Raw genomic sequence first — 24,703 nt, 5'->3', positions numbered from 1 at the left:
GATGCAGTGAGCTTAAGAATTTTCAAGAGTTTATCAATCAGTCAGCCCTCGTTCATCCCTGAATGGATATGTGGTGGTATTGTGGTACACCTTTAGTGGACACTCTGCCGAATAACTGGAGTGGCACTTGTACTTTAGTCCAATTGGCTATCCATTTCACCCTGGCATTTCATCAACCAGAGGAAGGAAAAATAAGACATTGTACAGTGAGAGAATCCCCTTATGGGTCTTTTGACTGTCACGTCTATTCAGATGCAACTGGAGTCCCATGGGAAATACCAAACCCAAAATGAAATAGCTGCAGAATTTAAGTCAATATTTTGGTAGGTGACAATTAATAAGAATGTAGATTGGATAAACTACATCTACTACAACCAACAGTGATTTATTAGCTACACTAGAGATGCTGTTAAAGGAATAGCTGAACAATTAGGGGGTACTAGCCAGATGGGTTGGGAAAATAGGATAGCCTTACACATGATAATTAGCAGAAAGAGGAGGAGTTTGCATCATGATTAAAATTCAATGTTGCACCTTCATCCCAAACACCACCACCTCTAATGGAAGTATTACAAAGGCACTGCAAGGTCTGACTGCTCTGTCCAATGAGTTAGCCAGCAACTCAGAGATAAATGACCCCTTTACAGGTTAACTAGAAAAGTGATTCGGTAAATGGGAAGGAATAATAGCCTCAGTTATTACTTTCCTTGCAGCCGTAATGGGCGTACTTATTCTTGTCAGGTGCTGTGTCATATCATGCATCCATAGGTTGATGCAGAAGCTCATAAACATGGCATTTACTAAAACAGCCCTTAACTATCCTCCATCTTATCCAGAGAAGTTTCTTCTTTTAGAAAATCAAGCAAAACAACTAAGCCAAGCCATGTTAAAAAAAAGTTTGAAAAGAAAGCTATAAGGAAATACAAGTGGAGGGGTTGTTAGATATGAGTTCTAAATTTCTTTTCAAGAATCATTATGTCAGTATGTTCAATTCTTTACCTTCTACTTTTAAACTTAACTTCCTCATAAAGCAACCTTTTTTCGATTACCTGCTCTACGCTGACTCATTTCAATCACCTGCTCCACCCTGACTCATTCCTGCTCCACCCTGACTCATTCCGATTACCTGCTCTGTCATAACCATTTTTCCCACCAAACCACTCACCCCATCACTCTCTTTAAATTAGTCAATCAGAATTAGTTTAGCCTGTGCGGTCTAACCCTAGCCAATAGGGGAACAACACAGAAGCAGGGGCCACGTGCCTCAGGGCTGAGAACCCCTTTCCCTCCCTTGTCCAAGTGTGCGCTCATCATTGCTCCATCTGTAAGGGCACACCCTTCTATAGAAGTACCTTGCCTTGTTGAGAATTAAAAAGAAACTTTTATATTTGAGTGCTATTTCTTTTGTGGCACTGAAACTTTATATATAATAATATTAAGAAACAAAGCAAAAAATTTGGCTGGGCATGGTGGCGCATGCCTATAATTCCAGCATTTTCGGAAGCTGAGGTGGGTAAATTGCTTGAGCCCAGAGTTTGAAAGCAACCTGGGCAACATGGTGAATCCCTGTCTCTACAAAAAAAATTTAAAAAATTAGCCTGGCATGGTGGTGAGCGCAGGTAGAACCAGCTACTGAGAAGGCTAAAGTGGGAGAATCACTTAAGCCTGGGAAGTCGAGGCTGTAGTGAGCCATGATTGCACTACCGCACTCCAGTTTAGGTGACAGAGCAAGACCCTGTCTCAAAAAAAAAGGAAGAAACAAAACAAAAAATTTAACAATACTTTAATAATATGCCATAATGACAGGTATGTTGACCTGGATTTGTTTAAAGTAGCTAAGGATTGTACTGCGGGATTCCAAAAACCTGCCACATATGTAAAATATTTATACTATTTAATAAGCAAAAGTCACTAGGAGCAAAATTATCCAAACATCAGCAGAGTTCTAGGAATCAAAATATCTCTTGTGGTGCCAAAGCAAAAATGCAAGTCTAGACCTTAGCAAGGCAAGACTTTATCAAAGGAGGCTGTGACAATAGGAAGACACTCAAAGACTAAGCTAGAAACATCCCAGGGAAAGGGTATGTGAGCGGAAACTGTGGCAAAGGCAGCTGTGGAAAGAGAAAAGTTCAGGGCCTAGCTGTCCTTGTCAAAGCAGACTGAAGTTGACATGAAGCACTAAGTTTAACCATCCTTGTTAAGGGCTATCAGTGCACACCTAAATGTTTTTGGTTTTTAAGCAGATATAAATTGCATATATTCCAAGTCATGTTGACACAAACATCTTAGAATCTGGCTCTACAAATATTCAAAGTAGGTCACATCCACAGGTGAACAAATCGTAAGGCAGCTGGAAAACTTCACTGTATTAATTAATAAGAGAACAGGCCAGGTGCGGTGGCTCACTCCTGTAATCCCGGCACTTTGGGAGGCCAAGATGGGTGGATCACTTGAGGTCAGGAGCTCAATATCAGCCTGGCCAACATGGTGAAATCTTGTTTCTATTAAAAAAATAGGTCTCCAGCCATGAACCGTTTTGGTACCCGGCTGGTGGAGCCACGGCGACCTCTTCGCCGCCGCCGAAGGCCCGCAGCAATGAAAACCTGGACAAAATAGATATGTCTTTGGATGATATCATCAAGTTGAATCGAAAGAAGGGAAGAAGCAGAATTTTCCAAGACTAAATAGAAGACTCCTCCAGCAAAGTGGTGCCCGGCAATTCAGGATGAGAGTACGATGGGGAATCCAACAGAATTCTGGTTTTGGTAAGACTAGTCTGAATCGTAGAGGAAGAGTCATGCCTGGAAAGAGACGTCCTAATGGAGTTATCACTGGCCTTGCAGCTAGGAAAACAACTGGAATTCGAAAAGGAATTAGTCCTATGAATCGTCCACCTCTAAGTGACAAGAATATAGAACAATATTTTCCAGTGTTAAAAAGGAAGGCAAACCTTCTGAGACAAAACGAAGGGCAGAGGAAACCAGTGGCAGTTCTCAAGAGACCTAACCAGCTAAACAGAAAAAATAATATTCCAGCTAATTTTACCAGGAGTGGAAATAAATTAAATCATCAGAAAGATACTCGTCAGGCAACTTTTCTTTTCAGAAGAGGCCTGAAGGTTCAGGCCCAGTTGAATACAGAACAACTGCTAGACGATGTAGTAGCAAAGAAAACTCGTCAATGGCGGACTTCCACCACAAATGGAGGATTTTGACTGTATCTATTGACAATCCTGGAGCAGTGCAATGCCCAGTAACTCAGAAACCACGATTAACTCGTACTGCTGCACCTTCATTTTTAACAAAGCGGGAGCAAAGTGACGCCCGGAAAGTTCCTAAAGGTGTTCCCCTACAGTTTGACATAAACAGCGTCGGAAAACAGACAGGGATGACGTTGAATGAGCGGTTTGGGATCCTGAAGGAACAAAGAGCCACTCTCACACACAGCAAAGGGGGAAGCCGCTGTGTGACCGTGGGATAGGCCCATGTCCAGGGAACTTTTGAGAGATGACTCTGAAAAGTTGAATTGCTTGAAGAGTTCATCACAGAAATTCAAGAAACTTTACTTCAAAATATTCACCAGGCTAAATAACTCTTATTTTTATTTTTGAAGTTTTTTTTTAAATGTGTAAAATAATGCCCTGAAGAAGAATAGGGATTATACCTATCTGTTCTTGAAGATTTCATGGTTGGCTCAGACAGAACAATCATCTGTTTGACTTCTTTGGTTCCTCATGCAGCAGAAGGAAGACAGAAAGATATAAATTGATTATTTTTATGATAGTGGTATTCAGGATCTCATCACCTTTGCCCATATTTTAGACTTTGTCATGGTAAATCTTGGTCTTCAGAACATGAGTAGGTCCCTTTGTTGCTGTCACTTACCCTTTAATAGTGTTGATGTAGTCAGTACAGTTGCCTTTTCTTCATTAGAGATACAAAACAAATGTATTAGAATTCCAGTTTTGGGTTTTAAGATTTATGGGAATATCTAGAACTTGGTTCATTTTTCAGACAGTGTAATCCCCTGGAATTATACAGCTTTAGTGCTGAACTTTTAACAAGAAATGTGACTCTAGGTCTCAGTTTAAAATGTTGGTGTTAAAGACTATAAATGCATATTTACGAGGTTATCTGATAGGGCCTTGGAGGAGAAGATCCAGTTTTTAAAAATGACAGTTTGTGTTTAATAAACGAGGCATGAGAGGAAGTAAGTAGCAAGTTGAAGGACAGGTAGTTGAGATGAAAAACTTCAAAACCCAGGTTATAGGTGTACTGTTTGGATTTAGCATAGTCTTGAGTCTAGTGTCCACAAAGTATTCGAATGATATTTAGAAGAATTATAACTATTACATTGAATTGAGTCCCTTGGATATTTTGATAGTAAAATTAATAGCCATAAAGTCCTAGACTTCTTATTTGAAGTTAACATTTCTTATTTGAAAAGTTGAAATTTATGAGCTTTGAAGATTGCAAAATTAAATAATTTATAGCTCCAAAAACAAAAATATACTTGTATATGTCACAGAAAAAATGCAAAATTTATAATAGAGTTACATTAACCTTGTTTTTACCTTTCACTGATTTCTTATGTGGTATAAATTAAAGTTCAGGCATTTATGGGGAGCAAAGGCCCTCCCCCACCACCCCGCCACCTGCCACCTCTGAGGGAGTGGGAGAAGTTAGTCTGTGCCAAGATAGTACTGAGTCCTCAGATGTTGTAACTGTAAATTACGGTAATGCCAAATGCAGCAAAATCTTCCAGCTATACGTTACAAGTTTGGTCATTTTGAAGCTTGACGTTTTAGTTTGCCATTATGTTAAAAACATCTAAATAGGTGTTAGTTCTCAGGAGTAGATTGTTAGTGTTGACTTTTCCTGTAAGACAAACATCGTTCTTGGCCTGCCTTGCATTGTATACTAGACTTCATTGTTGCCTCTCATGCTTCTTGAGTTACTTAATGATTTATGCTAGCCATGGAAAGCTATCAGTAACAGTTTCATGCTTATACCAAAGAATTAAATCTGATCCTTAATATCTGATATTTTGCTGGTACTTGTACTGATAAGTGATTATTGGAAGTCAGTCACAGAATTTGAAAATAAATTCTAGTCTCTCCTTAGCTATTTGATGCTTTTCATATAGGCCAAGAACTCATTGCAAAACATTTTTGCAAGTATGAATGCCTGTATTTGGTCTAGGAACAGTACATTTTAGTCTGATTTAGAATTACTGGTAGCTTATTTTAAAACAAGGAAAAGCAGCTGAGCTCGAGTTTGCTGTCTTTAGAGCGGTTTGTGAAAATATGGTATAAAGGTGTTTTCATTTTCCTGTTCTTACCTATTATTGTATAGAGCTATTAATGCCATTTTTTGGGAAAACCTTAAAAATTGCCCCAAATACTGACATTGAGTGCATCAAATAACAATTGTCTTTGGTATATTAAACTTTTATTCTTCATGCATCTGTAAAAAAAAAAAAAAAAAAAAAAAAAAAAATAGTGGGGGCCGGTATGGTGGCTCACGTACCCCAGCATTTTGGGAGGCTGAGGCAGGTGGATCAGGAGGTCAGGAGATGGAGACCATCCTGGCTAACACGGTGAAACCCTGTCTCTACTAAAAATACAAAAAATTAGCTGGGCCCGGTGATGGGCACCTGTACTCCCAGCTACTTGGGAGGCTGAGGCAGGAGAATGGCATGAACCTGGGAGGCGGAGCTTGCAGTGAGCCGAGATAGTGCCACTGCAGTCCGGCCTGGACGAAAGAGTGAGACTTCCGTCTCAAAATAAGAAGAAAAAAAAAATTAGCTGGGCGCGGTGGCACATGCCTGTAATCCCAGCTACTCAGGAGGCTGAGGCAGGAGAATTGCTTGAACCCGGGAGGCGGAGCTTGCAGTGAGCTGAGATCGTGCCACTGCACTCCAGCCTGGGCAACAGAACGAGACTCCATCTCAAAAACAACAGCAACAAAAAAAGCTGGTCATGTGGCGGGTGCCTGTAATCCCAGTTACAAGTCTGAGGTAGGAAAATCGCTTGAACCCGGGAAAGGGAGATTGCAGTGAGGCGAGATCGTGCCACTGCACTGCAGAGCGAGACTCCATCAAGAAAGAAAGAAAAGAAAGGAAAGAAACAAGGCATCCAAATGAATGAAGTTAAAGATAAGCAAAACAAAGCTAAGAAAGCAAAGAGATTGAAAAACTAACAATAGAAACTACTTAATTAGAAAAAAAGTAGAATTAAATATATAATCCAAGAGCTCGTTACTTGAAAAATAAAAAAGATAGGCTTTTAGCTAAGTTAATTACAAAAACCAGCTAAAATATACTTGATGCAATAATTTGGAAATCCTAGATAAAATGAATTATTTTTAAAGAAAGCATGATTTCTAAAACGGATCTCAAAAAAAAAAAAAACAGAAAAGCTAAATAAACAAATAATTACCATAAAAGAAGTACAAAGAGCTATTCCAGAAAAGGAGTACCAGGTCTAGATATTTTCATAGGTGGTTATATTCCACCTTTAAGGAAACAATTCCAAAGCTACTTGAACTTTTCTAATACATAAAAAAAGAAAGAAACCATCTAAAATACTTCTATGAAGCAAGAATAGTTTCACACTAATTTTGGCCGGGCGCGGTGGCTCAAGCCTGTAATCCCAGCACTTTGGGAGGCCGAGACGGGCGGATCACGAGGTCAGGAGATCGAGACCATCCTGGCTAACACGGTGAAACCCCGTCTCTACTAAAAATACAAAAACTAGCCGGGCGAGGTGGCGGGCGCCTGTAGTCCCAGCTACTCGGGAGGCTGAGGCAGGAGAATGGCGTAAACCTGGGAGACGGAGCTTGCAGTGAGCTGAGATCCGGCCACTGCACTCCAGTCCCGGCGACAGAGCGAGACTCCGCCTCAAAAAAAAAAAAAAAGAATAGTTTCACACTAATTCTAACAAGAAGTGTAGGAAAAAACCTGAGCACTAATCTCATTTATACATATTGATGAAATAATACTAGGTACTAGGAAAAAGAATCCTGTAAAACCCTAAAAAAATAAAAGGACAAAAAAGGGATTATTTCAGAAATACAAGGATAATAAAGTATTAGGAAATCTATTTTATAAATAGACCCAAGGACAATCAACTCAACAGACTTTGAAAAATAATTTGATTAAAAGCTTTTAACATCTTTTTTTTTTTTTTTTTCATTTTTTGAGACAGCGTCTTGCTTTGTTACCCAGGCTAGAGTGCAGTGGTGCAATCTCAGCTCACTACAACCTCTGCCTCCTGGGTTCAAGTGATCCTCCTGCCTCAGCCTCCGAAGTAGCTGGGATTACAGGTGTGCATCACTATGCCTGGCTAATTTTTGTGTTTTTAATAGAGATGGGGTTTCACCATGTTAGCCAGGCTGGTCTCAAACTCCTGACCTCAAATGATCCATCTGCCTTGGCCTCCCAAAATGCTGGGATTACAGATGTGAGCCACCATGCCTGGCCCATCTACTTTTCAATCAAAAATGATCATAAAAGAATAAGAATATAAGATGACAGCAAGAATGAGTAAATAAAAAATACATTTTAAAATTAAATTTGCAAAATAAAAAAGAATAAGAATAGAAGACATTTCCTTAATATGAATCTATTTTAACCTCAAGACAGCTTATGTTCAAAGGAAAATATTAGAAGCATTCCCATTAGCAAAAGATTTTAAATAATGATGACTACCATTATCAGTAATATTTTGCTAATGTAGTTGTCTTTATATTTGGGGGAAAATTAGAAGTTAAAAGTTATTGGAAACAAGACAACAATGCCTGCTGTCACCACTTGCATTCAAAATTGAACTGGAAGTTCTAGCCAACGCAATCAGGCAAGAAAATAAAATAAAAGGCATCTAGATTGGAAAAGAGGAAGGACAACTGTTTTCGCAGATGAGATAAAAATCCCTAAACAATCCACAAAAAAATCCATTAGGGCTAATAAACAAGCTCAGAATGATGCAAGGAGGCAAGATCAATACACAAAAACCAGTTGTATTTGTTTAAAGTAGCTAGGGATTATACTGTGGGATTCCAAAAACCTGCTGCATATGTAAAATATTCATACTATTTAATAAGCAAAAGTCACTAAGAGCAAAATTATCCAAAAATCAGTGGAGTTCTAGGAATCAAAGTATCTCTTGTGGTGCCAAAGCAAAAATGCAAGTCTTTGAGCCATGCCCAGCCCAAAGTTATTTACTAAAACCTTCTTTGTAATTAAGAAAACAATCTTTGTATCCATTCAAGAATTATCTGCACCTACGAAAAAGAATGAAGCTGTTCTTTGTCTACTGATATAGAAAGTGTCCTAGGCCAGGTGTGGTGGTTCATGCCTGTAATCCCAGCACTTTGGGAGTCCGGAAATTCAAGGCAAGCCTGGCCAACATGGTAAAACCCCACCTCTACTAAACATTAAAAGAAAAGAGGGGAGGGAGAGAAAGAGGCCGGGTGCAGTGGCTTACACCTGTAATCCCAGCACTTTAGGAGGCCAAGGAGGGCAGATCACTTGAGGTCAGGAATTTGAGACCAGCCTGGCCAACATGGTGAAACTCTGTCTCCACTAAATAAAAAAATAAAAATATTAAAAAATAAATTAGCCAGGCGTGCTGGTGCTTGCCTGTAATCCCAGCTACTGGGGAGGCTGAGGCTGGAGAATCACTTGAACCCAGGAGGCGGAGGTTGCAGTGAGCTGAGATCACACCATTGCACTCCAGGCTGAGCAACAGCAAGACTCTGTCTCAATGAAAAAAAAAATAGGCGGGGCGGGGGGGGAGAGTCCTAGATAAGAAAGAGAAAGAGAGAAAAAGAAAGAGAGAGAGGGAAGGAAGGACAGAAGGAAGGAAGGAAGGAGGGAAGGAGGGAAGGAGGGAAGGAAGGAAGGAAGGAAGGAAGAAGGAGGAGGAAGGGAGAAGGGAGAAGGGACGGAGGGAGGAAGGAAGGAAGAAAATTAAAAAGAAAGGAAAGAAAGATTCCTAGATGAGAGACAGTGAAAGCGAGAGAAAGGAAAGGAAAGGGTCCTAGATGAGAGAGAGAGAGAGAGGAAGAGAGAAGGGATGGAATGCAGGGAGGGAGGAGAGTCCTAGACCAGGGGTCCCCAACCCTACTGGTCCATGGCTTGTCAGAAAATGGGCCCCACAGCAGGTGGTGAGCAATGAGCAAGCAAGCAGAGCTTCATCTGTATTTACAGCTGCTCCACATCACTCACATTACTGCCTGAGCTCCATCTTCTGTCAGATCAGCGGTGGCACTAGATTGTCGTAGGAGCATGGATCCTATCAGGACCAGAGCATTCAGGGATCTAGGTTGTGTGTCCTTATGAGAATCTAATGCCTGATGATCTGTCACTGTCTCCCATCACCCCCAGATGGGACCATCTTGTTGCAGGAAAACAAGCTCAGGGCTCCCACTGATTCCACATTATGGCAAGTTGTATAATTGTTTCATTATATATTACAATATAATAGTGATAGAAATAAAGTACACAATAAATGTAATGCACTTAAATCATCCTGAAACCATCCCTCCCCACCCTGGTCCATGGAAAAGTTGTCTTCCACAAAACCAGTCCCTAGTGTCAAAAAGGTAGGAGACCATTGTCCTAGATATACTCTTTCATGGAACAAATAAGGTGCAGAAAAGTGTATAGCTTATATTGCTTGTGTAAAAAGGGGCAAAATGTGTATTTGTGTATGTGTGTGTGTTTTCTTGTATATTGTAAATATCTCTATAAGGGGATACACATGCTGATCAATACTGGTTTAGGGGATGTGGTTAGAGGGAGACCTTGTACTGTTTATCTTTAACCTTTTTCAATTTTGGGTCTTATGAAAGTCATATCTGATTTAAAAATAAATAATGGATCAGGTGCAGTGGCTCACGCTTGTAATCCCACACTTTGGGAGGCCAAGAGGGGAGGATTGCTCTAGCCCAGGAGTTCAAGACAACCCTGGACAACATGGCCAGATCCTATCTCTACAAATAATTTTAAAATTAGCGGGGCATGGTGGCACACTCCTGAGGTTCCAGGTACTCAGGAGGCTGAGGTGGGAGGATTGAGTGAACCTGGGAGGTTAAGGCTGCAGTGAACCATGATCTCACCACTGTACTCCAGCCTGGACAAGAGTGAGACCTGTCTCAAAAAAATCAAAATAAATAATACACTGACAATATAGCAGAATTTCTGTAAAAATAATTTTTTTTTTTTTTTAAATGGAGTCTCACTCTGTCACCCAGGCTGGAGTGCAGTGGCATGATCTTAGCTCACTGCAAGCTCTGCCTCCTGGGTTCACGGCATTCTCCTGCCTCAGTCTCCCAAGTAGCTGGGACTACAGGTGCCCTTCACCACGCCCGGCTAATTTTTTGTATTTTTAGTGGAGACAGGGTTTCACCGTGTTAGCCAGGATGGTCTCGATCTCCTGACCTCGTGATCTGCCCGCCTCAGCCTCCAAAAGTGCTGGGATTACAGGCATGAGTCACCGTGCCCAGCCAATAATAATTCTTAATCTTAATCTCATATTTGTAAAATGTATTTGAACAAAATTATTATACTTAAATTTATTTTTTTCCTCTGAAATGGCCCAACTTTCTTGACTACTTGATAGACCACCAGCTGACTATTCTTTGAGCAAGGCTGTCCCAGAACTTTAAACATTCAGATGCCAGAGAGGCTACTACAGTTGGATCCAGTATCTGAATTCACATCTCTTTAGGACCACAAATTATATTCTTATACCAGAGATTAAGTGGGATCTTATTAGAGAAACTCCTAATTCTTAATTCAATTAGTTAGTATTTGCTGGAAACCTATTATTTAATATTATCTGTTATACAGAGATTAATGTATCCTAGTTGCTGTTCTCGAGATGCTCACAAGCATGCTGAAGTTACTAAACTATATCCAATTACATAAAATAGATTCTAAAGGCTCCAGCAACACTATGGCAGTTGGTTAAAATAGGTTTATTATACCATCCTGTGCCTAAGTATACATCTGAAAGGATACACACAATTTAAAAAAAAATTTTTTTGAGAGGGAAGAGAGGGAGGGAGGGAGAGAGGGAGGAAGGGAGGAAGGAGGGAGGGAGGGAAGGAGGAAGGAGGGAGGGAGGGAGGGAGGAAGGAAGGAAGGAAGAAGGAAGGAAGGAAGGAAGGAAGGAAGGAAGGAAAGAAAGAAAAAGAGAAAGAAAGAAAGAGTCCTAGATGGGAGAGAGAAAGAGAGGTGAGACAGGGTCTCACTCTGTCGACCAGGCTGGAGTGCAGTGGTGCAATCTCGGCTCCCTGCAGCCTCCGCCATCCGGGTTTAAGCAGTTCTCCTGCCTCAGCCTCCTGAGTAGCTGGGACTACAGGTGTGCGCCACCACAGCTGGCTAGAATTGTTAGTAGCAATTACATCTGTTGGATGGGATTACCAGAAAGGAGACAAGGGGAAGACTTTTACTTTTTTAAATATTTCAAATATGAAGATGGTGGGATCATGAAGGATTTTATTCATTTTTAGCATTTTTTCAAATAAAAACATAGGAAAAAATCAAGAGTTTCAAACCAATACATAAAGTTATTTCTTCACATAATCAAAACAAATTATCCTATACCACTTTCCTACCTCCCTTCATTGAATAGTACAAAACTTGGTATACTCTGCTTTTATCTACTAGATATTCTGTATTTGCCTTGACCCTTGTTAAATGAAGTCTCCCTTTGTTTAGGAAAAATGTACAGTATATCAAAGGATGAGATCACCACCCCAAAGCTATGCTGATCAGTCTTGTTGAACACAGAAAATATAGACTTTGGCCAGGCGCGGTGGCTCACGCCTGTAATTCCAGCACTTTGGGAGGCTGAGGCTGACAGATCACGAGGTCAGGAGATTGAGACCATCCTGGGTAACATGGTGAAACCCCGTCTCTACTAAAAATACAAACAAAATTAACTGGGCCTGGTGGCAGGTGCCTGTAGTCCCAGTTGCTGTGGAGACTGAGACAGGAGAATGGCGTGAACCCAGGAGGCGGAGCTTGCAGTGAGCCAAGATTGCGCCACTGCACTCCAGCCTAGGTGACAAAGTGAGACTCCATCTAAAAAAATAAAAATAAAAAAAATACAGGCTTTATGGGAAGGGTTTGTTTTGGGAAGTATTGGTTATTGAGGTAGGAGTAGTTTGGAAAATCAGTCACAAAAGCATGGGTTACAGAAATTCATTTTCTGTTACCTTGATGTGTTTGCTGAAGGAGCTATCACTGATCAATTATAACAGGTTTAAAACCAGCATTGGTGTTTAGTTGTTACCATGCTATAAAAATTTCAGTCTTGGCTGGGCACAGTGGCTCACACCTGTAATCCCAGTACTTTGGAAGGCCATGGCGGGTGGATCACCTGAGGACAGGAGTTCAAAACCAGCCCGGCCAACATGGTGAAACCCTGTCTCTACCAAAAATACAAAAATTACCTAGGCATGGTGGTGCATGCCTGTAGTCCCAGCTACTTGGGAGGCTGAAGCAGGAGAATCGCTTGAACCCAAGGGGCGGAGGTTTTAGTGAGCCCAGATCATGCCAATATACTCCAGCCTGGGTGACAGAGTGAGACTCCATCTTAAAAAAAAAAAAAATCAATCTTTTTCTAAGTTTGTGGGGATTTGTTTTTATTCTAAAAAAGAGTTATGTCTTTTTTTGCTTGGTCTTGATTTTTAAAACTAGAGGAATCTGGCACTGAAAAAATGTAATTTCTTTTGACCTATTATAATTTTATATTAAAAGGTTATAATATAGTGTATTAATTTTCTCTTCCTGCTATAACATATTACCACAAATTTAGTCACTTAACACAATACAAATTTATCATCTTATGGTTCAGTAGATTAGAAATCTGACACAGGTCTCACTAGGCTAAAAACCAAGATACTGGAAGAGCTGAATTCCTTCTTGAGGCTCTAGGGAAGAATTCGTTTCCTTTCTTTTTCCAGCTTCTACAGGTTACCCACATTCCTTGGCTCGCAGCCCCTTTTCTCCTTCTTCAAAGCGAACAACATATGTTTCTCTGACCCTACTTCTGTTGTCACATCTCTTTCTCTGACAACCCCTTCGTCCTCCCTCTTTCAGTTGTTAAGGACCTTTACAATTACCTTGAGCCTGCCTGGAGGATCAAGGATACTCTCCCTACCTCGAGGGACTTAGTTTAGTCACACCTGCAAAGTCCCTCTTTCCATGTAAGGTAACATATTTGCAGGTCACAAGGATTAGGACACGAACATCTTTAGGGGAACTTGATTCTGCCTACCACACGTGGAAATTGAATTTACAAATATATCCGTTAGAATTGCACTTGACTGCTTAAACAAGTAAGGGATCTCTTTGTCTCCTATAGCAGGAAATCTGGGAACGGGAAGCCCAAGGCTGATTGTGATGGCCTCAACAATGCCATCAAGGAAACTGACCCCTAGTGTCCTGCTCACTACCACGCTTAGCAATGACTGCTGAGCCTCAAGCATCCTCACAGGTTCCAGGCAGGAAAAAAGAAATGGAAGCGGCAGTACCAGCAAAATTCAGCTGACATTTTGTTAGCCAGAATTGAGTCATAGGACCACCCCTAGCTACAAGGAAATCTGAGAAGGGAAGTTTTTGGCTTTCCTCCTTCTCTAAAGAAGGAAGGAAAATTGAAATAAGAGTTTGAATGAGTGATAGGTGAGCTAACCTACAGAATTGACTACAAGTAAGTGATTGAGCAAACAACTTTAATAATCCAATTATTGAAGGGCAGGACTCAGGTGTAGGAATTTAGTGGACTATTTGCTACATGTGTTATTCAATATCTGTTGGTCCTAAGATCAAAACTGATTTTTTTTAAAGTCTCACAAGTCACAGTATGTTCCCCATACCAGTTTACTTAGCCTTAAAAGGTACACTGTAAATAATGCACATGGCTAAACAGCAGAGACCTTCTGATGTCTGGCAATGCTGGGTGCAGCTTCCATGCCCCTCCACCACACAGCATGCTCAGTTGCAAGAGGTGAGGCTGAAGCACGTGCATAAGATTTGACCTCTGGGCAGCCACCCTTTCCATCCTCTACTTATGTATAGTCCATGCTTGTTGCATAGCCTCTGGGAGAAAGTGCTAAATCACATGCCTAACAGGGCAGCTGCAACTCATCAATCAGGGGTTTCACAATGAATGCTTCTGTAAGCCAGGGGCAATCTGACCTGCTAAAATTCCAAGTTTATCTTGTATCAATACATTCCGGTGAGCAGAGTGGCTAGAAGGTAAATCTAAGGTCAAATCGCCAGGGTCCCTGGGCCTAGGGCAAGAGTTTATAGCAGCCAAAAATTCCTTCCTTGGTGGGCTAATAGTATCTTTCTTTCTCTTGAATTCAGAATCAATTGAGAGAAATACAGGAGTCAGATAGGTGAGCATCAAAATATCAGCTTTATAAAGTCAACTGGAAGATGTGGCCAAGTGGGCAGGCTCACACTTTCCCCAGACTTCCCCACCTGGTTGCTGGCACAGCTGAACAACACAGGCTTCTCAGCAAAGGCAGGGTCATAGGAAGCAGATCCACTCCCTGTAACATACAGGTCTAGAAAGGTGGAGGAAGGGCTGTTCTTCCAAATTCACATGTCTGACTGCTCACTCCTATTTCCCTGGGGAGGGGTGAATGAGGAACAGGGAGATACTCAGTGATTCTCAGCCAATCTCACAGTTCAAAGCCACCCAGGGAATCAATGTGTAGTGAGGTAGAAAGCCACTCACCTACCTGAAGTTGCTGCATCTGGAAACATAAGGGATGGAGATACTGTTCTTCCCCATAACTCGGACTATTCATTTTAACTATGCTCTGCTTTTCTCATAAATGGCAGATTTCCTCTGAGATACTTTCCTTTTTTTATTTTTATTTTATTTTTTTTTTGAGATGGAGTCTCATTCTGTCACCCAGGCTGGAGTGCAACAGCACGATCTTGGCTCACTGCAACCTCCGCCTCCCGGGTTCAAGCAGTCTCCTGCCTCAGCCTCCCAAGTAGCTGGGACTACAGGCGCACGCCACCACGCCTGGTTAATTTTTTGTATTTTTAGTAGAGCAGGGCTTTCACTGTGTTAGCCAGGATGGCCTTGATTTCCTGAACTTGTGATCTGCCCACCTCAACCTCCCAAAGTGCTGGGATTACAGGCGTGAGCTATCGCGCCCAGCCTTTCAATTATTTTAATACAAAGCAAATGAAAACACCTGTTTTCAATTTCTTTTACCAGTCAGGCTATCTTTCGGAAATCTCTTAGAGAGTTTGCCTCTAGGTTCTTGCTAGCGCTGTTGTTTGAGAGCATTCCCTGGAGTCATAAAGGGCAGTTCTTTGGGAAGAAGGGATGGGTAGAAAAAATAATGTCAGTTCATAAAATAATCTTCAGACATTCTTTTTTTTTTTTTTTTTTTTTTTTTTGAGACGGAGTCTCGCTGTGTCGCCCAGGCTGGAGTGCAGTGGCGCGATCTCGGCTCACTGCAAGCTCCGCCTCCCGGGTTCCCGCCATTCTCCCGCCTCAGCCTCCGAGTAGCTGGGACTACAGGCGCCCGCCACCGCGCCCGGCTAGTTTTTTGTATTTTTTAGTAGAGACGAGGTTTCACCGTGTTAGCCAGGAGGGTCTCGATCTCCTGACCTCGTGATCCACCCGCCTCGGCCTCCCAAAGTGCTGGGATTACAGGCTTGAGCCACCGCGCCCGGCCCAGACATTCTTATTTATAATTGCCATAATCAATTGAGTTTTCATTTTTTCTTTGCTCAACAAAAAGCTATCATGTATCTTGAGTGGCTGTTTTTTTTTTTTTTTTTTTTTTTTAATAGTTATGGCAGAGGCCAGGCATGGTGGCTCATGCCTGTAATCCCAGCACTTTGGGAGGCTGAGGTGGGTGGATCACCTGAGGTCAGGAGTTCGAGACCAGCCTGGCCAACATGGTGAAACCCTGTCTGTACTAAAAATACAAAAATTAGCCAGGTTTGGTGTTGCATGCCTGTCATCCCAACTACTTGGGAAGCTGAGGCAGGAGAACTGCTTGAACTCTGGAGGAAGGGGTTGCAATGAACTGAGATCATGCCTTTGCACTCCAGCCTAGGCGACAGAGCAAGACATCCCAGCTACTTGGGAGTCTGTGGCCGGAGAATTGCTTGAACCCGGGAGACAAAGGTTGCAGTGAGCTGAGATCATGTCACTGCACTCCAGCCTGGGAGTCGGAGTGATACTCTGTCCCAGATTAATTAAAAAAAAAAAAAAAAAAAAAAAAAGGCCTGGCGCGGTGGCTCACGCCTGTAATCCAGCACTTTGGGAGGCTGAGGTGGGTGGATCACCTGAGGTCAGGAGTTCGAGACCAGCCTGGCCAACATGGTGAAACCCTGTCTGTACTAAAAATACAAAAATTAGCCAGGTTTGGTGTTGCATGCCTGTCATCCCAACTACTTGGGAAGCTGAGGCAGGAGAACTGCTTGAACTCTGGAGGAAGGGGTTGCAATGAACTGAGATCATGCCTTTGCACTCCAGCCTAGGCGACAGAGCAAGACATCCCAGCTACTTGGGAGTCTGTGGCCGGAGAATTGCTTGAACCCGGGAGACAAAGGTTGCAGTGAGCTGAGATCATGTCACTGCACTCCAGCCTGGGAGTCGGAGTGATACTCTGTCCCAGATTAATTAAAAAAAAAAAAAGGCCTGGCGCGGTGGCTCACGCCTGTAATCCCAGCACTTTGGGAGGCTGAGGTGGGCAGATCACAAGGTCAGGAGTTCGAGACCATTCTGGCTAACACGGTGAAACCCGTCTCTACTAAAACTACAAAAACAAAATTAGCCGAACGTTATGGCAGGCCCCTGTAGTCCCACTTACTCGGGAGGCTGAGGCAGGAGAATGGCGTGAACCCGGGAGGCGGAGCTTGCACTGAGCTGAGATCGTGCCACTGCACTCCAGCCTGGGCGACAGAGTGAGACTCCGTCTCAAAAAAAAAGAAAGAAAATACATAGTTCTTCCGGTTTGAATAGCCACTTGGTATTGATCTACTGAAATCCAAAGAAATTAATAGTAAAAATAATAATGGTTATAATTAAACACCACGTTCGCTCTGTCACCTGGGCTGGAGTGCAGTGGCCGGATCTCAGCTCACTGCAAGCTCCGCCTCCCGGGTTCACGCCATTCTCCTGCCTCAGCCTCCGGAGTAGCTGGGACTACAGGCGGCCGCCACCTCGCCCGGCTAGTTTTTTGTATTTTTTAGTAGAGACGGGGTTTCACCATGTTAGCCAGGATGGTCTTGATCTCCTGACCTCGTGATCCGCCCGTCTCGGCCTCCCAAAGTGCTGGGATTACAGGCTTGAGCCACCGCGCCCGGCCACCACGTTTGTTCTTACTTCAAGTAAGAAAATTGGCCAGGCACGGTGGTTCATGCCTGTAATCCTAGCACTTTGGGAGGCCGAGGTGGGCGGATCACGAGGTCAGGAAATTGAGACCATCCTGGCCAACACAATGAAACCTCGTCTCTATTAAAAATACAAAAAAATAAGCCGGTCGTGGTGGCGGGCGCCTGTAGTCCCAGCTACTCGGGAGGCTGAGTTAGGAGAATTGCTGAATCCGGGAGGCGGAGCTTGCAGTGAGCCGAGATTGTGCCACTGCACTCCAGCCTGGGCCACAGAGTCAGACTCTGCCTCAAAAAAAAAAAAGCTATGATAATGAGCTGTCTCTCTCTTGCTTAAGTTTTCTTTCTTTCTTTTTTAAATCTATCTTTCTTTCCTCTTTCTTTCTCTCTCTTTTTATTTATTTTTTCCAGAGTCTCCAACCCAGGTTGGAGTGCAGTGGTGTGATTACAGCTCACTGCAGCCTCAACCTCCTGGGCTCAAAGGATGCTCCCACCTCAGCTTCCCGAGTAGCTGGAATTACAGGTGCACACCACCATGCCCGGCTAATTTTTTGTTTTTTATAGAGACGAGGTCTCACTATGTTGCCCAGGCTAGTCTTCAACTCCTGGGCTCAAGCAATCCTCCAGCCTCAGCTTCCCAAAGTGTTGGGATTACAGATATTTTCAGTAAACCAAATAATTAATGTACTTCTGACTGTATTAGAACCTAAAACACATTTTCTGGCTATGGGTCCCCAAGCAGAGCAGGAGGCCTGACGAGTTCATGCATTCCCTGCACAGGGTCTGACAAAAAGCCACAGAACTCATTGTATTAGGTCTCCCCTCAGGTACTTGAAGATGTGGACTTCAGATCTCTTCAATATTCCAGGGGAAGGGACCCTACTTGTTTCCAAGACACTGACTTCTCATGTTAATAGTGATGCTCCTATAGACATTATATTGCATCCCGGAACTTTTCAAATCTGTGGTTCCACCTAAAATTTTATCTGGTGGATTGTTACTTACTGCCTAGGTGCCTACCCGTATAGCAGTGTGTGTTCATCTTACTTAGACTTCAGAGCCGCCCACTGGCTGTAATGGATGAGCACGCACCCAAACTCCCCTTCCCCCACTCTGATTGCTGGCATATGAGAGTGCTCTCCTCTACAGGGTCCTGAATCTTGTTTCTTACTGGCTACTAATATGTAATGGCTTTTGCTCAGTGCTGTTGTGACAATCACCTTGTTGGCCTTCTGTGTCTAGGAAGAATTATAGTCACTACCCTAAATAACTCAGAGCCTAAATTTGCAGAAGGCCTGTCTTTGAACATAAAATGAATTTTGAACCATTGAGAAGACTTTCTGCTTCTCTTGAGCCAGTAGTTGGACAGTGTAATCCCAGGTGTGCCTGTAATCCTTGGCCTTTGGGAGGCCAAGGCGAGAGGATCACTTAAGGCCAGGAGTTTGAGACCAGCCTGGGCAACATGGCAAAACCCCATCTCCACCAAAAATACAAAAAAAAAAAATTAGCTGGGCGTGGTGGCACACAGCGGTAGTCCCAGCTATTCAGGAGGCTGAGGTGGAAGGATCGTTTGAGTCCAAAAGGCAGACATTGCAGTGAGCTTAGATTGTGTCACTGCACTCTAGCCAGGGCAACAAAGCCAGACCCTGTCTCATAAAAATGGCTGGGCATAGTGGCTCATGCCTGTAATCCTAGCACTTTGAGAGACTAAGGCAAGAGGATTGCTTGAGGCCAGTAGTTAGAGACCTGCGTGGCTAACATAGTGAGACCCTGTCTGTCTGTTTGTTTGTTTTGGATACAGAGTCTTGCCCTGTCACCCAGGCTGGAGTGCAGTGATGGGATCTTGGCTCACTGCAATCTTTGCCTTGTAAGTTCAAGTGATTCTCCTGCCTCAGCCTCCTGAGGGGCTGGGACTACAGGTGTATACCACCACTCCCAGCTAATTTTTGTTTTTTAGTAAAGATGGTGTATCACCACGTTGGCCAGGCTGGTCTTGAACTCCTGACCTCAGGGGACCTTCCTGCCTTGGCTTTCCAAAGTGTTGGGATTACAGGCGTGAGCCACCATGCTCCCATCTGTATTTAAAAAAATAAAATAAAATAAAATAAAAATACACACACACACACACACACACACATATGTATAATAAAACAAAAGAACTAAAGAAAACAACAGGTTTGTGGGTAATTTTAGATTTATTTTATAGATTTTCACTGGATAAGAATAGAATGTTAGAAATGTATGTTTACGGTAAAGCTTACCTCAAAGGATCTCATATTATTTGTTCATTTGAGACAGGGTCTTGCTAGGTTGTCCAGGCTGGTCTTAAACTCCTGGGCTCAAGAGATCCTTCCAACTCAGTCTCCTGAGTAGCTGGGATTACAGACATGTACCACAGCAGCCAGCTTTGGATCTCATATTATTTGGCGAGCTGGATGGTGATGATTCTACTTCTCCCTCTTTTCCCCTAGTAAATGGAAATAAATGACAGTATGGTTATTCTATTCTTTCTATTCTATTCTATTCTATTCTATTCTATTCTATTCTATTCTATTCTATTCTATTCATTTGAGACAGGGTCTTGCTCTGTTGCCCAGACTGGAGTGCAGTGGTGTGAACATAGCTCACTGCAGCCTCAATCTCATGGGTGCAAGTGATCCTCCTATCTCAGCCTCTAGACTAGCTGGAACTATAAGCATGTGCCACCATGTCTGGCTAATTTAATTTTAAAAATTTTTTATAGAGACAGGGTCTTGCTATATTTCCCAGGCTGGTCTCAAACTCCTGGGCTCAAGCCTTAGCTTCCCAAAGTGCTGGGATTATAGGAGTGAGCCACTGTGTCTGGCTCTATTTTAAATAAATAAATAAATGAAATGAAAATACAATTGGAACTTTATTTGCTCTTTGATGACCTTTCGTAGCACCTCAGTTTCTCATGGCATGCCTCTTGCTTGGTTTACATCATAGAATTTCTGGCATAATGGGCCAGGCATGGCGGCTCATGCCTGTAATCCTAGCACTTTGGGAGGCTGAGGTGGGTGGATCACCTGACGTCAGGAGTTCGAGACCAGCCTGGCCAACGTGGTGAAACCTCAACTCTACTAAAATACAAAAATTAGCCAGGCATGGTGGTGGGCCAGCTGTAATCCCAGCTACTTGGGAAGCTGAGGCAGGAGAATTGCTTGAACCCAGGCTCGGAGGTTGCAGAGAGCCGAGATTGCACCACTTCACTCCAGCCTAGGCAAAAGGGCGAAACTCCATCTTAAAAAAAAAAAAAATTTCTGGCATAATCTCAGAAGATTCGGCTGGGCGTAATGGCTCACTCCTGTAATCCCAGCACTTTGGGAGGCCAAGGCAGGCGAATCACTTGAGGTCAGGGGTTCAAGTCCAGCCTGGCCAACATGGTGAAATGATGTCTCAAAAAGAGGGAGACTCTGTCTCAAAAAAAAAGAAAAGAAAAAAAGAAAGTCTCAGAAGATTCTTAGAAATTTCTTACCACTGTTAAAAGAAAAAAAAAAAAAACTTCAGTGGAATTAAATGTAAAGGAGCTTAACTGAGCAATGAACAATTTGCAAATAGGGCAACCCCCAGAATCACAGCAGATTCATAGCAAATCCAGCTCAGCTACGTGGTGGAAGATTTATGGACAGCAAAATTAAAGTGATATACAGAAAACAGAAGTGAAGTACAGAAACAACTGGATTGGTTACAGCTTGGCATTTGCCTTATTGGCCAAAACTCAGTGATTGGCACAGGTGTGGGCTAGGGTCAGTTTACACCTCCACTTTTTTTTTTTTTTTTTTTTTTTTTGAGACAGAGTCTCGCTCTGTCGCCCAGGCTGGAGTGCAGTGGTCGGATCTCAGCTCACTGCAAGCTCCGCCTCCCGGGTTTACGCCATTCTCCTGCCTCAGCTTCCGGAGTAGCTGGGACTACAGGCGCCCGCCACCTCGCCCGGCTAGGTTTTTTTTTTGTATTTTTAGTAGAGACGGGGTTTCACCGTGTTAGCCAGGATGGTCTCGATCTCCTGACCTCGTGATGCGCCCGTCTCGGCCTCCCAAAGTGCTGGGATTACAGGCTTGAGCCACCGCGCCCGGCCTACACCTCCACTTTTTACAGTTCATGACGTACAGAAAAACCTTTAGGCCAAACTTAAATATGTGAGAAGGCAGCTCTAGGCTAAACTTGATTTAAACCCACCTTGTCTCAGTTCTCCTGGTTTCCAAGTTATCTTCTGGCTTCATTTTCTTCCCTAGCTCAGAAGCATAGTGATTATCCATCACTATTTCCGGCATTAACGCCTTCAAATCTCTTACTTTTCTGTTTCACTTGTGCTATAATCATCCAGACGACAACACACCTAGCTAAAGAACGTATAATGTTAGGTTTCACATCTGACAAATACAGATTCTGCTATTTGATCTGCAGCGGACTTTTGCTCACTATTATCCAGCCTCCTTTCTTTGGCAAAACCATCTTAATCTGCACAGTGCTGTATTCCAGTCCTGGAGGCAGCTCCTCAACTAAGAATATGACTCTGGCTAAGGCAGACAGTGTCTCCCCACCATCTCCTCTCTCTGGAATTGGACTCTGGGGTGGAGTGATCTAAAGATATTAAGCAATACACAAGCAGCTATGTCCTAAATAATCAATCTATTCATTTCTACTACTAAGGCCTGTGAAATGCTTTGGTTTTGTTTTTTACATACTGGTTCATTAACCTCCCCTTTTGTTTTGTCCCTCTTGTTTCCACATATTTTTCCTAGGAAATCCCTTTTATCTTGTGATAAAAGTGATTTTCTGTTGTTTGCAACCACAAAACCCTAACTAGTGGTGGCAGCTTGTATTAGTGACTTAAATCCTGCATAATCAGGAAAATTATATTTATATATTTAGGTATCATGAGGATCAAATGTGAAAACAAACTCAAGGGGTCTAGTATGCAATGGGTCTAGTATGCAATAGCTACAATAAATCCATGCCCTCTAAACTCAGGTGAATCTCCAACACAGCTTCGCAGTCTTTTTATTTGGTCTGGACCATCTGCTTCACCAAATCCCCTCAGAGGGTTTTACAAACATTTACCATTTTCTTCAGGCTGCCCATTCTATCACTACCTCAATCTCAACAGCCTGTCTGGAATGTTACAGGAGAATGTCAAGGAGATAGAAATACCATGTTTGCAGAATCTCAGAAGACTTTTTTGATCTTGTGATTCATGCAGGGTCATGATGTCTTAAAACTCGGTTTGCAAGAAAACACTTTTGAAAAAACACATTAGGACATTGATTAGAATCGCCTTACCAATACCTGCATCCTATAATAAGTGTTTTGCAATACTCAGAGTGGCTCAGTGGAGTGAGTAAGGTTGTAATCTGAGCTGCTACTGAAATTCTTTATAATTTGATAGTGTTGGACTTGTTGGACTTGAAGGTCACATCTGGTTACACAGTAACTCACCATCTTACTGTGGGTTCTGGTATGCCAAAGAAGGCAGTACTCTCCAGCCTTTGTTTAAACAACTCTAGGATCAGAATGTTCCTGGTTTGTCCTGGTACCAGAGACACTGTTTGAAATTGTTTGTGTCTTCTTTTCAGTTGATCATTCAAACATTCAAACATCGAGATTACTTGCATTACAAAAAATGTATGTATGTCTTAATTATGAAAGCATTCTCAACATACCAAACTACAAATATATCAGCCATACATTTCTGCAATCTCAATATATATAAAATAGCACTATGAGATGAAGGAACGTTGATCAACTTGAAAAGACAGTTTTGGGGTATCCAGAACCAAAGCCTCCAACCTTTCTCACTGATTTCTGGATAAGGAGGCCTCCTTTGTGTATTGTTTTCTTTTTACCCTCTTTCTTTCCCTTCCTTCCTCCCTGCCTTTATAAAACTACCTAAACAATCTAGGACTAGCATTAAGTTTGTTGGACATGCCATTTTTCTCAGTACAAATATTTCAATTTTTCTTTCTGCTTAAAAATTAATTTTATATCTATTTTAAAATTAATTAATTAATTTGAGATAGAGCCTCGCTCTGTTGCCCAGGCTGGAGTGCAGTGGTGCAATCTCGGCTCACTGCAACCTCCACCTCCTGGGTTCAAGCTATTCTCCTGTCTCAGCCTCCCAAGTAATTGGGATTACAAGTGCAAGCCACCATGTCTGGCGAATATTTTGTATTTTTAGTAGAGACGGGGGGGGTCTCACCATGTTGGCCAAGATGGTCTTGAACTCCTGACCTCAAGTGATCTGCCTGCCTCAGCTTCCCAAAGTGCTAGGGTGCTGGGATTACAGGCGTGAGCCACCATGCCTGTCCCCTGAAATTTTTTTTTTTTGAGACGAATTCTTGCTCTCGTCCCCTAGGCTGGAGCGCAATGGCACAATCTCGGCTCACTGCAATCTCTGCTTCCTGGGTTCAAGTGATTTTACTGTCTCAGCCTCCCGAGTAGCTGGGATTACAAGTATCTGCCACCATGCCTGGCTAATTTTTGTATTTTTAGTAGAGACGGGGTTTCACCATGGTGGCCAGACTGATTTCAAACTCCTGACAGCAGGTGATCTGCGTGCCTCAGCCTCCCAAAGTGCTCGGATTATAGGTGTGACCCACCACGTATTTTAACATTTAGAAACTCCCGTTTCTAGCAGAGCGTGGTGGCACACACCTGTAGTCCCAGCACTTTGGCTGGCTGAGGCTGGTGGATCACTTGAGCCCAGGAGCTTGATACCAACCTGGGCAATGCAGTGAGACCTCACTCTATAGTTGAAAGAAAAAAAGAAGGGCAGGGTAGGGCAGGGGAGGGAAGGGGAGGGGAAGACAGGGGAGGGGAGGGGAAGACAGGGGAGGGGAGGGGAGGGGAAGACAGGGGAGGGGAGGGGAGGGGAGGCAGGGGAGGGGAGGGGAAGGCAGGGGAGGGGAGGGGAAGGCAGGGGAGGGGAGGGGAGGGGAAGACAGGGGAGGGGGGGAGGGGAAGGCAGGGGAGGGGAGGGGAAGCAGGGGAGGAGGGGAAGACAGGGGAGGGGAGGGGAAGACAGGGGAGGGGAGGGGAGGCAGGGGAGGGGAGGGGAGGCAGGGGAGGGGAGGGGAAGACAGGGGAGGGGAGGGGAAGACAGGGGAGGGGAGGGGAGGGGAAGGCAGGGGAGGGGAGGGGAAGGCAGGGGAGGGGAGGGGAAGGCAGGGGAGGGGAGGGAAGCTCGTGTTTCCTTGGATGAAATGTGTTTCTTCTTGTGGTCCCTGACCAGTTTTAAGCTTTAGAACTGTGGCACTGTGTCTGGAATTGGTGGGTTCTTGGTGTCGCTGACTTCAAGAAT

General features: G+C 43.2%; 1 protein-coding gene across 1 annotated transcript; it reads left to right on the top strand.

Annotated features, from left to right (window-relative positions):
* Positions 1 to 2,526: 2,526 nt before the first annotated feature.
* Positions 2,527 to 4,501, top strand: LOC117090316 (UAP56-interacting factor-like). The gene is given in 4 exon segments (XM_033222478.1): positions 2,527 to 2,548; positions 2,551 to 2,646; positions 2,649 to 3,206; positions 3,209 to 4,501. Coding segments are annotated over 4 exon segments (948 nt in total). The 3' UTR covers positions 3,481 to 4,501.
* Positions 4,502 to 24,703: the final 20,202 nt, after the last annotated feature.

The sequence above is a fragment of the Trachypithecus francoisi genome, unplaced genomic scaffold (assembly GCF_009764315.1).
Source record: "Trachypithecus francoisi isolate TF-2019V2 unplaced genomic scaffold, Tfra_2.0 Lachesis_group11, whole genome shotgun sequence".
NCBI classification, from domain to species: Eukaryota; Metazoa; Chordata; class Mammalia; order Primates; family Cercopithecidae; genus Trachypithecus; species Trachypithecus francoisi.
The sequence above is the reverse complement of the archived record's forward strand: the minus strand, read 5'-3'. Positions and strand labels throughout refer to the sequence as shown.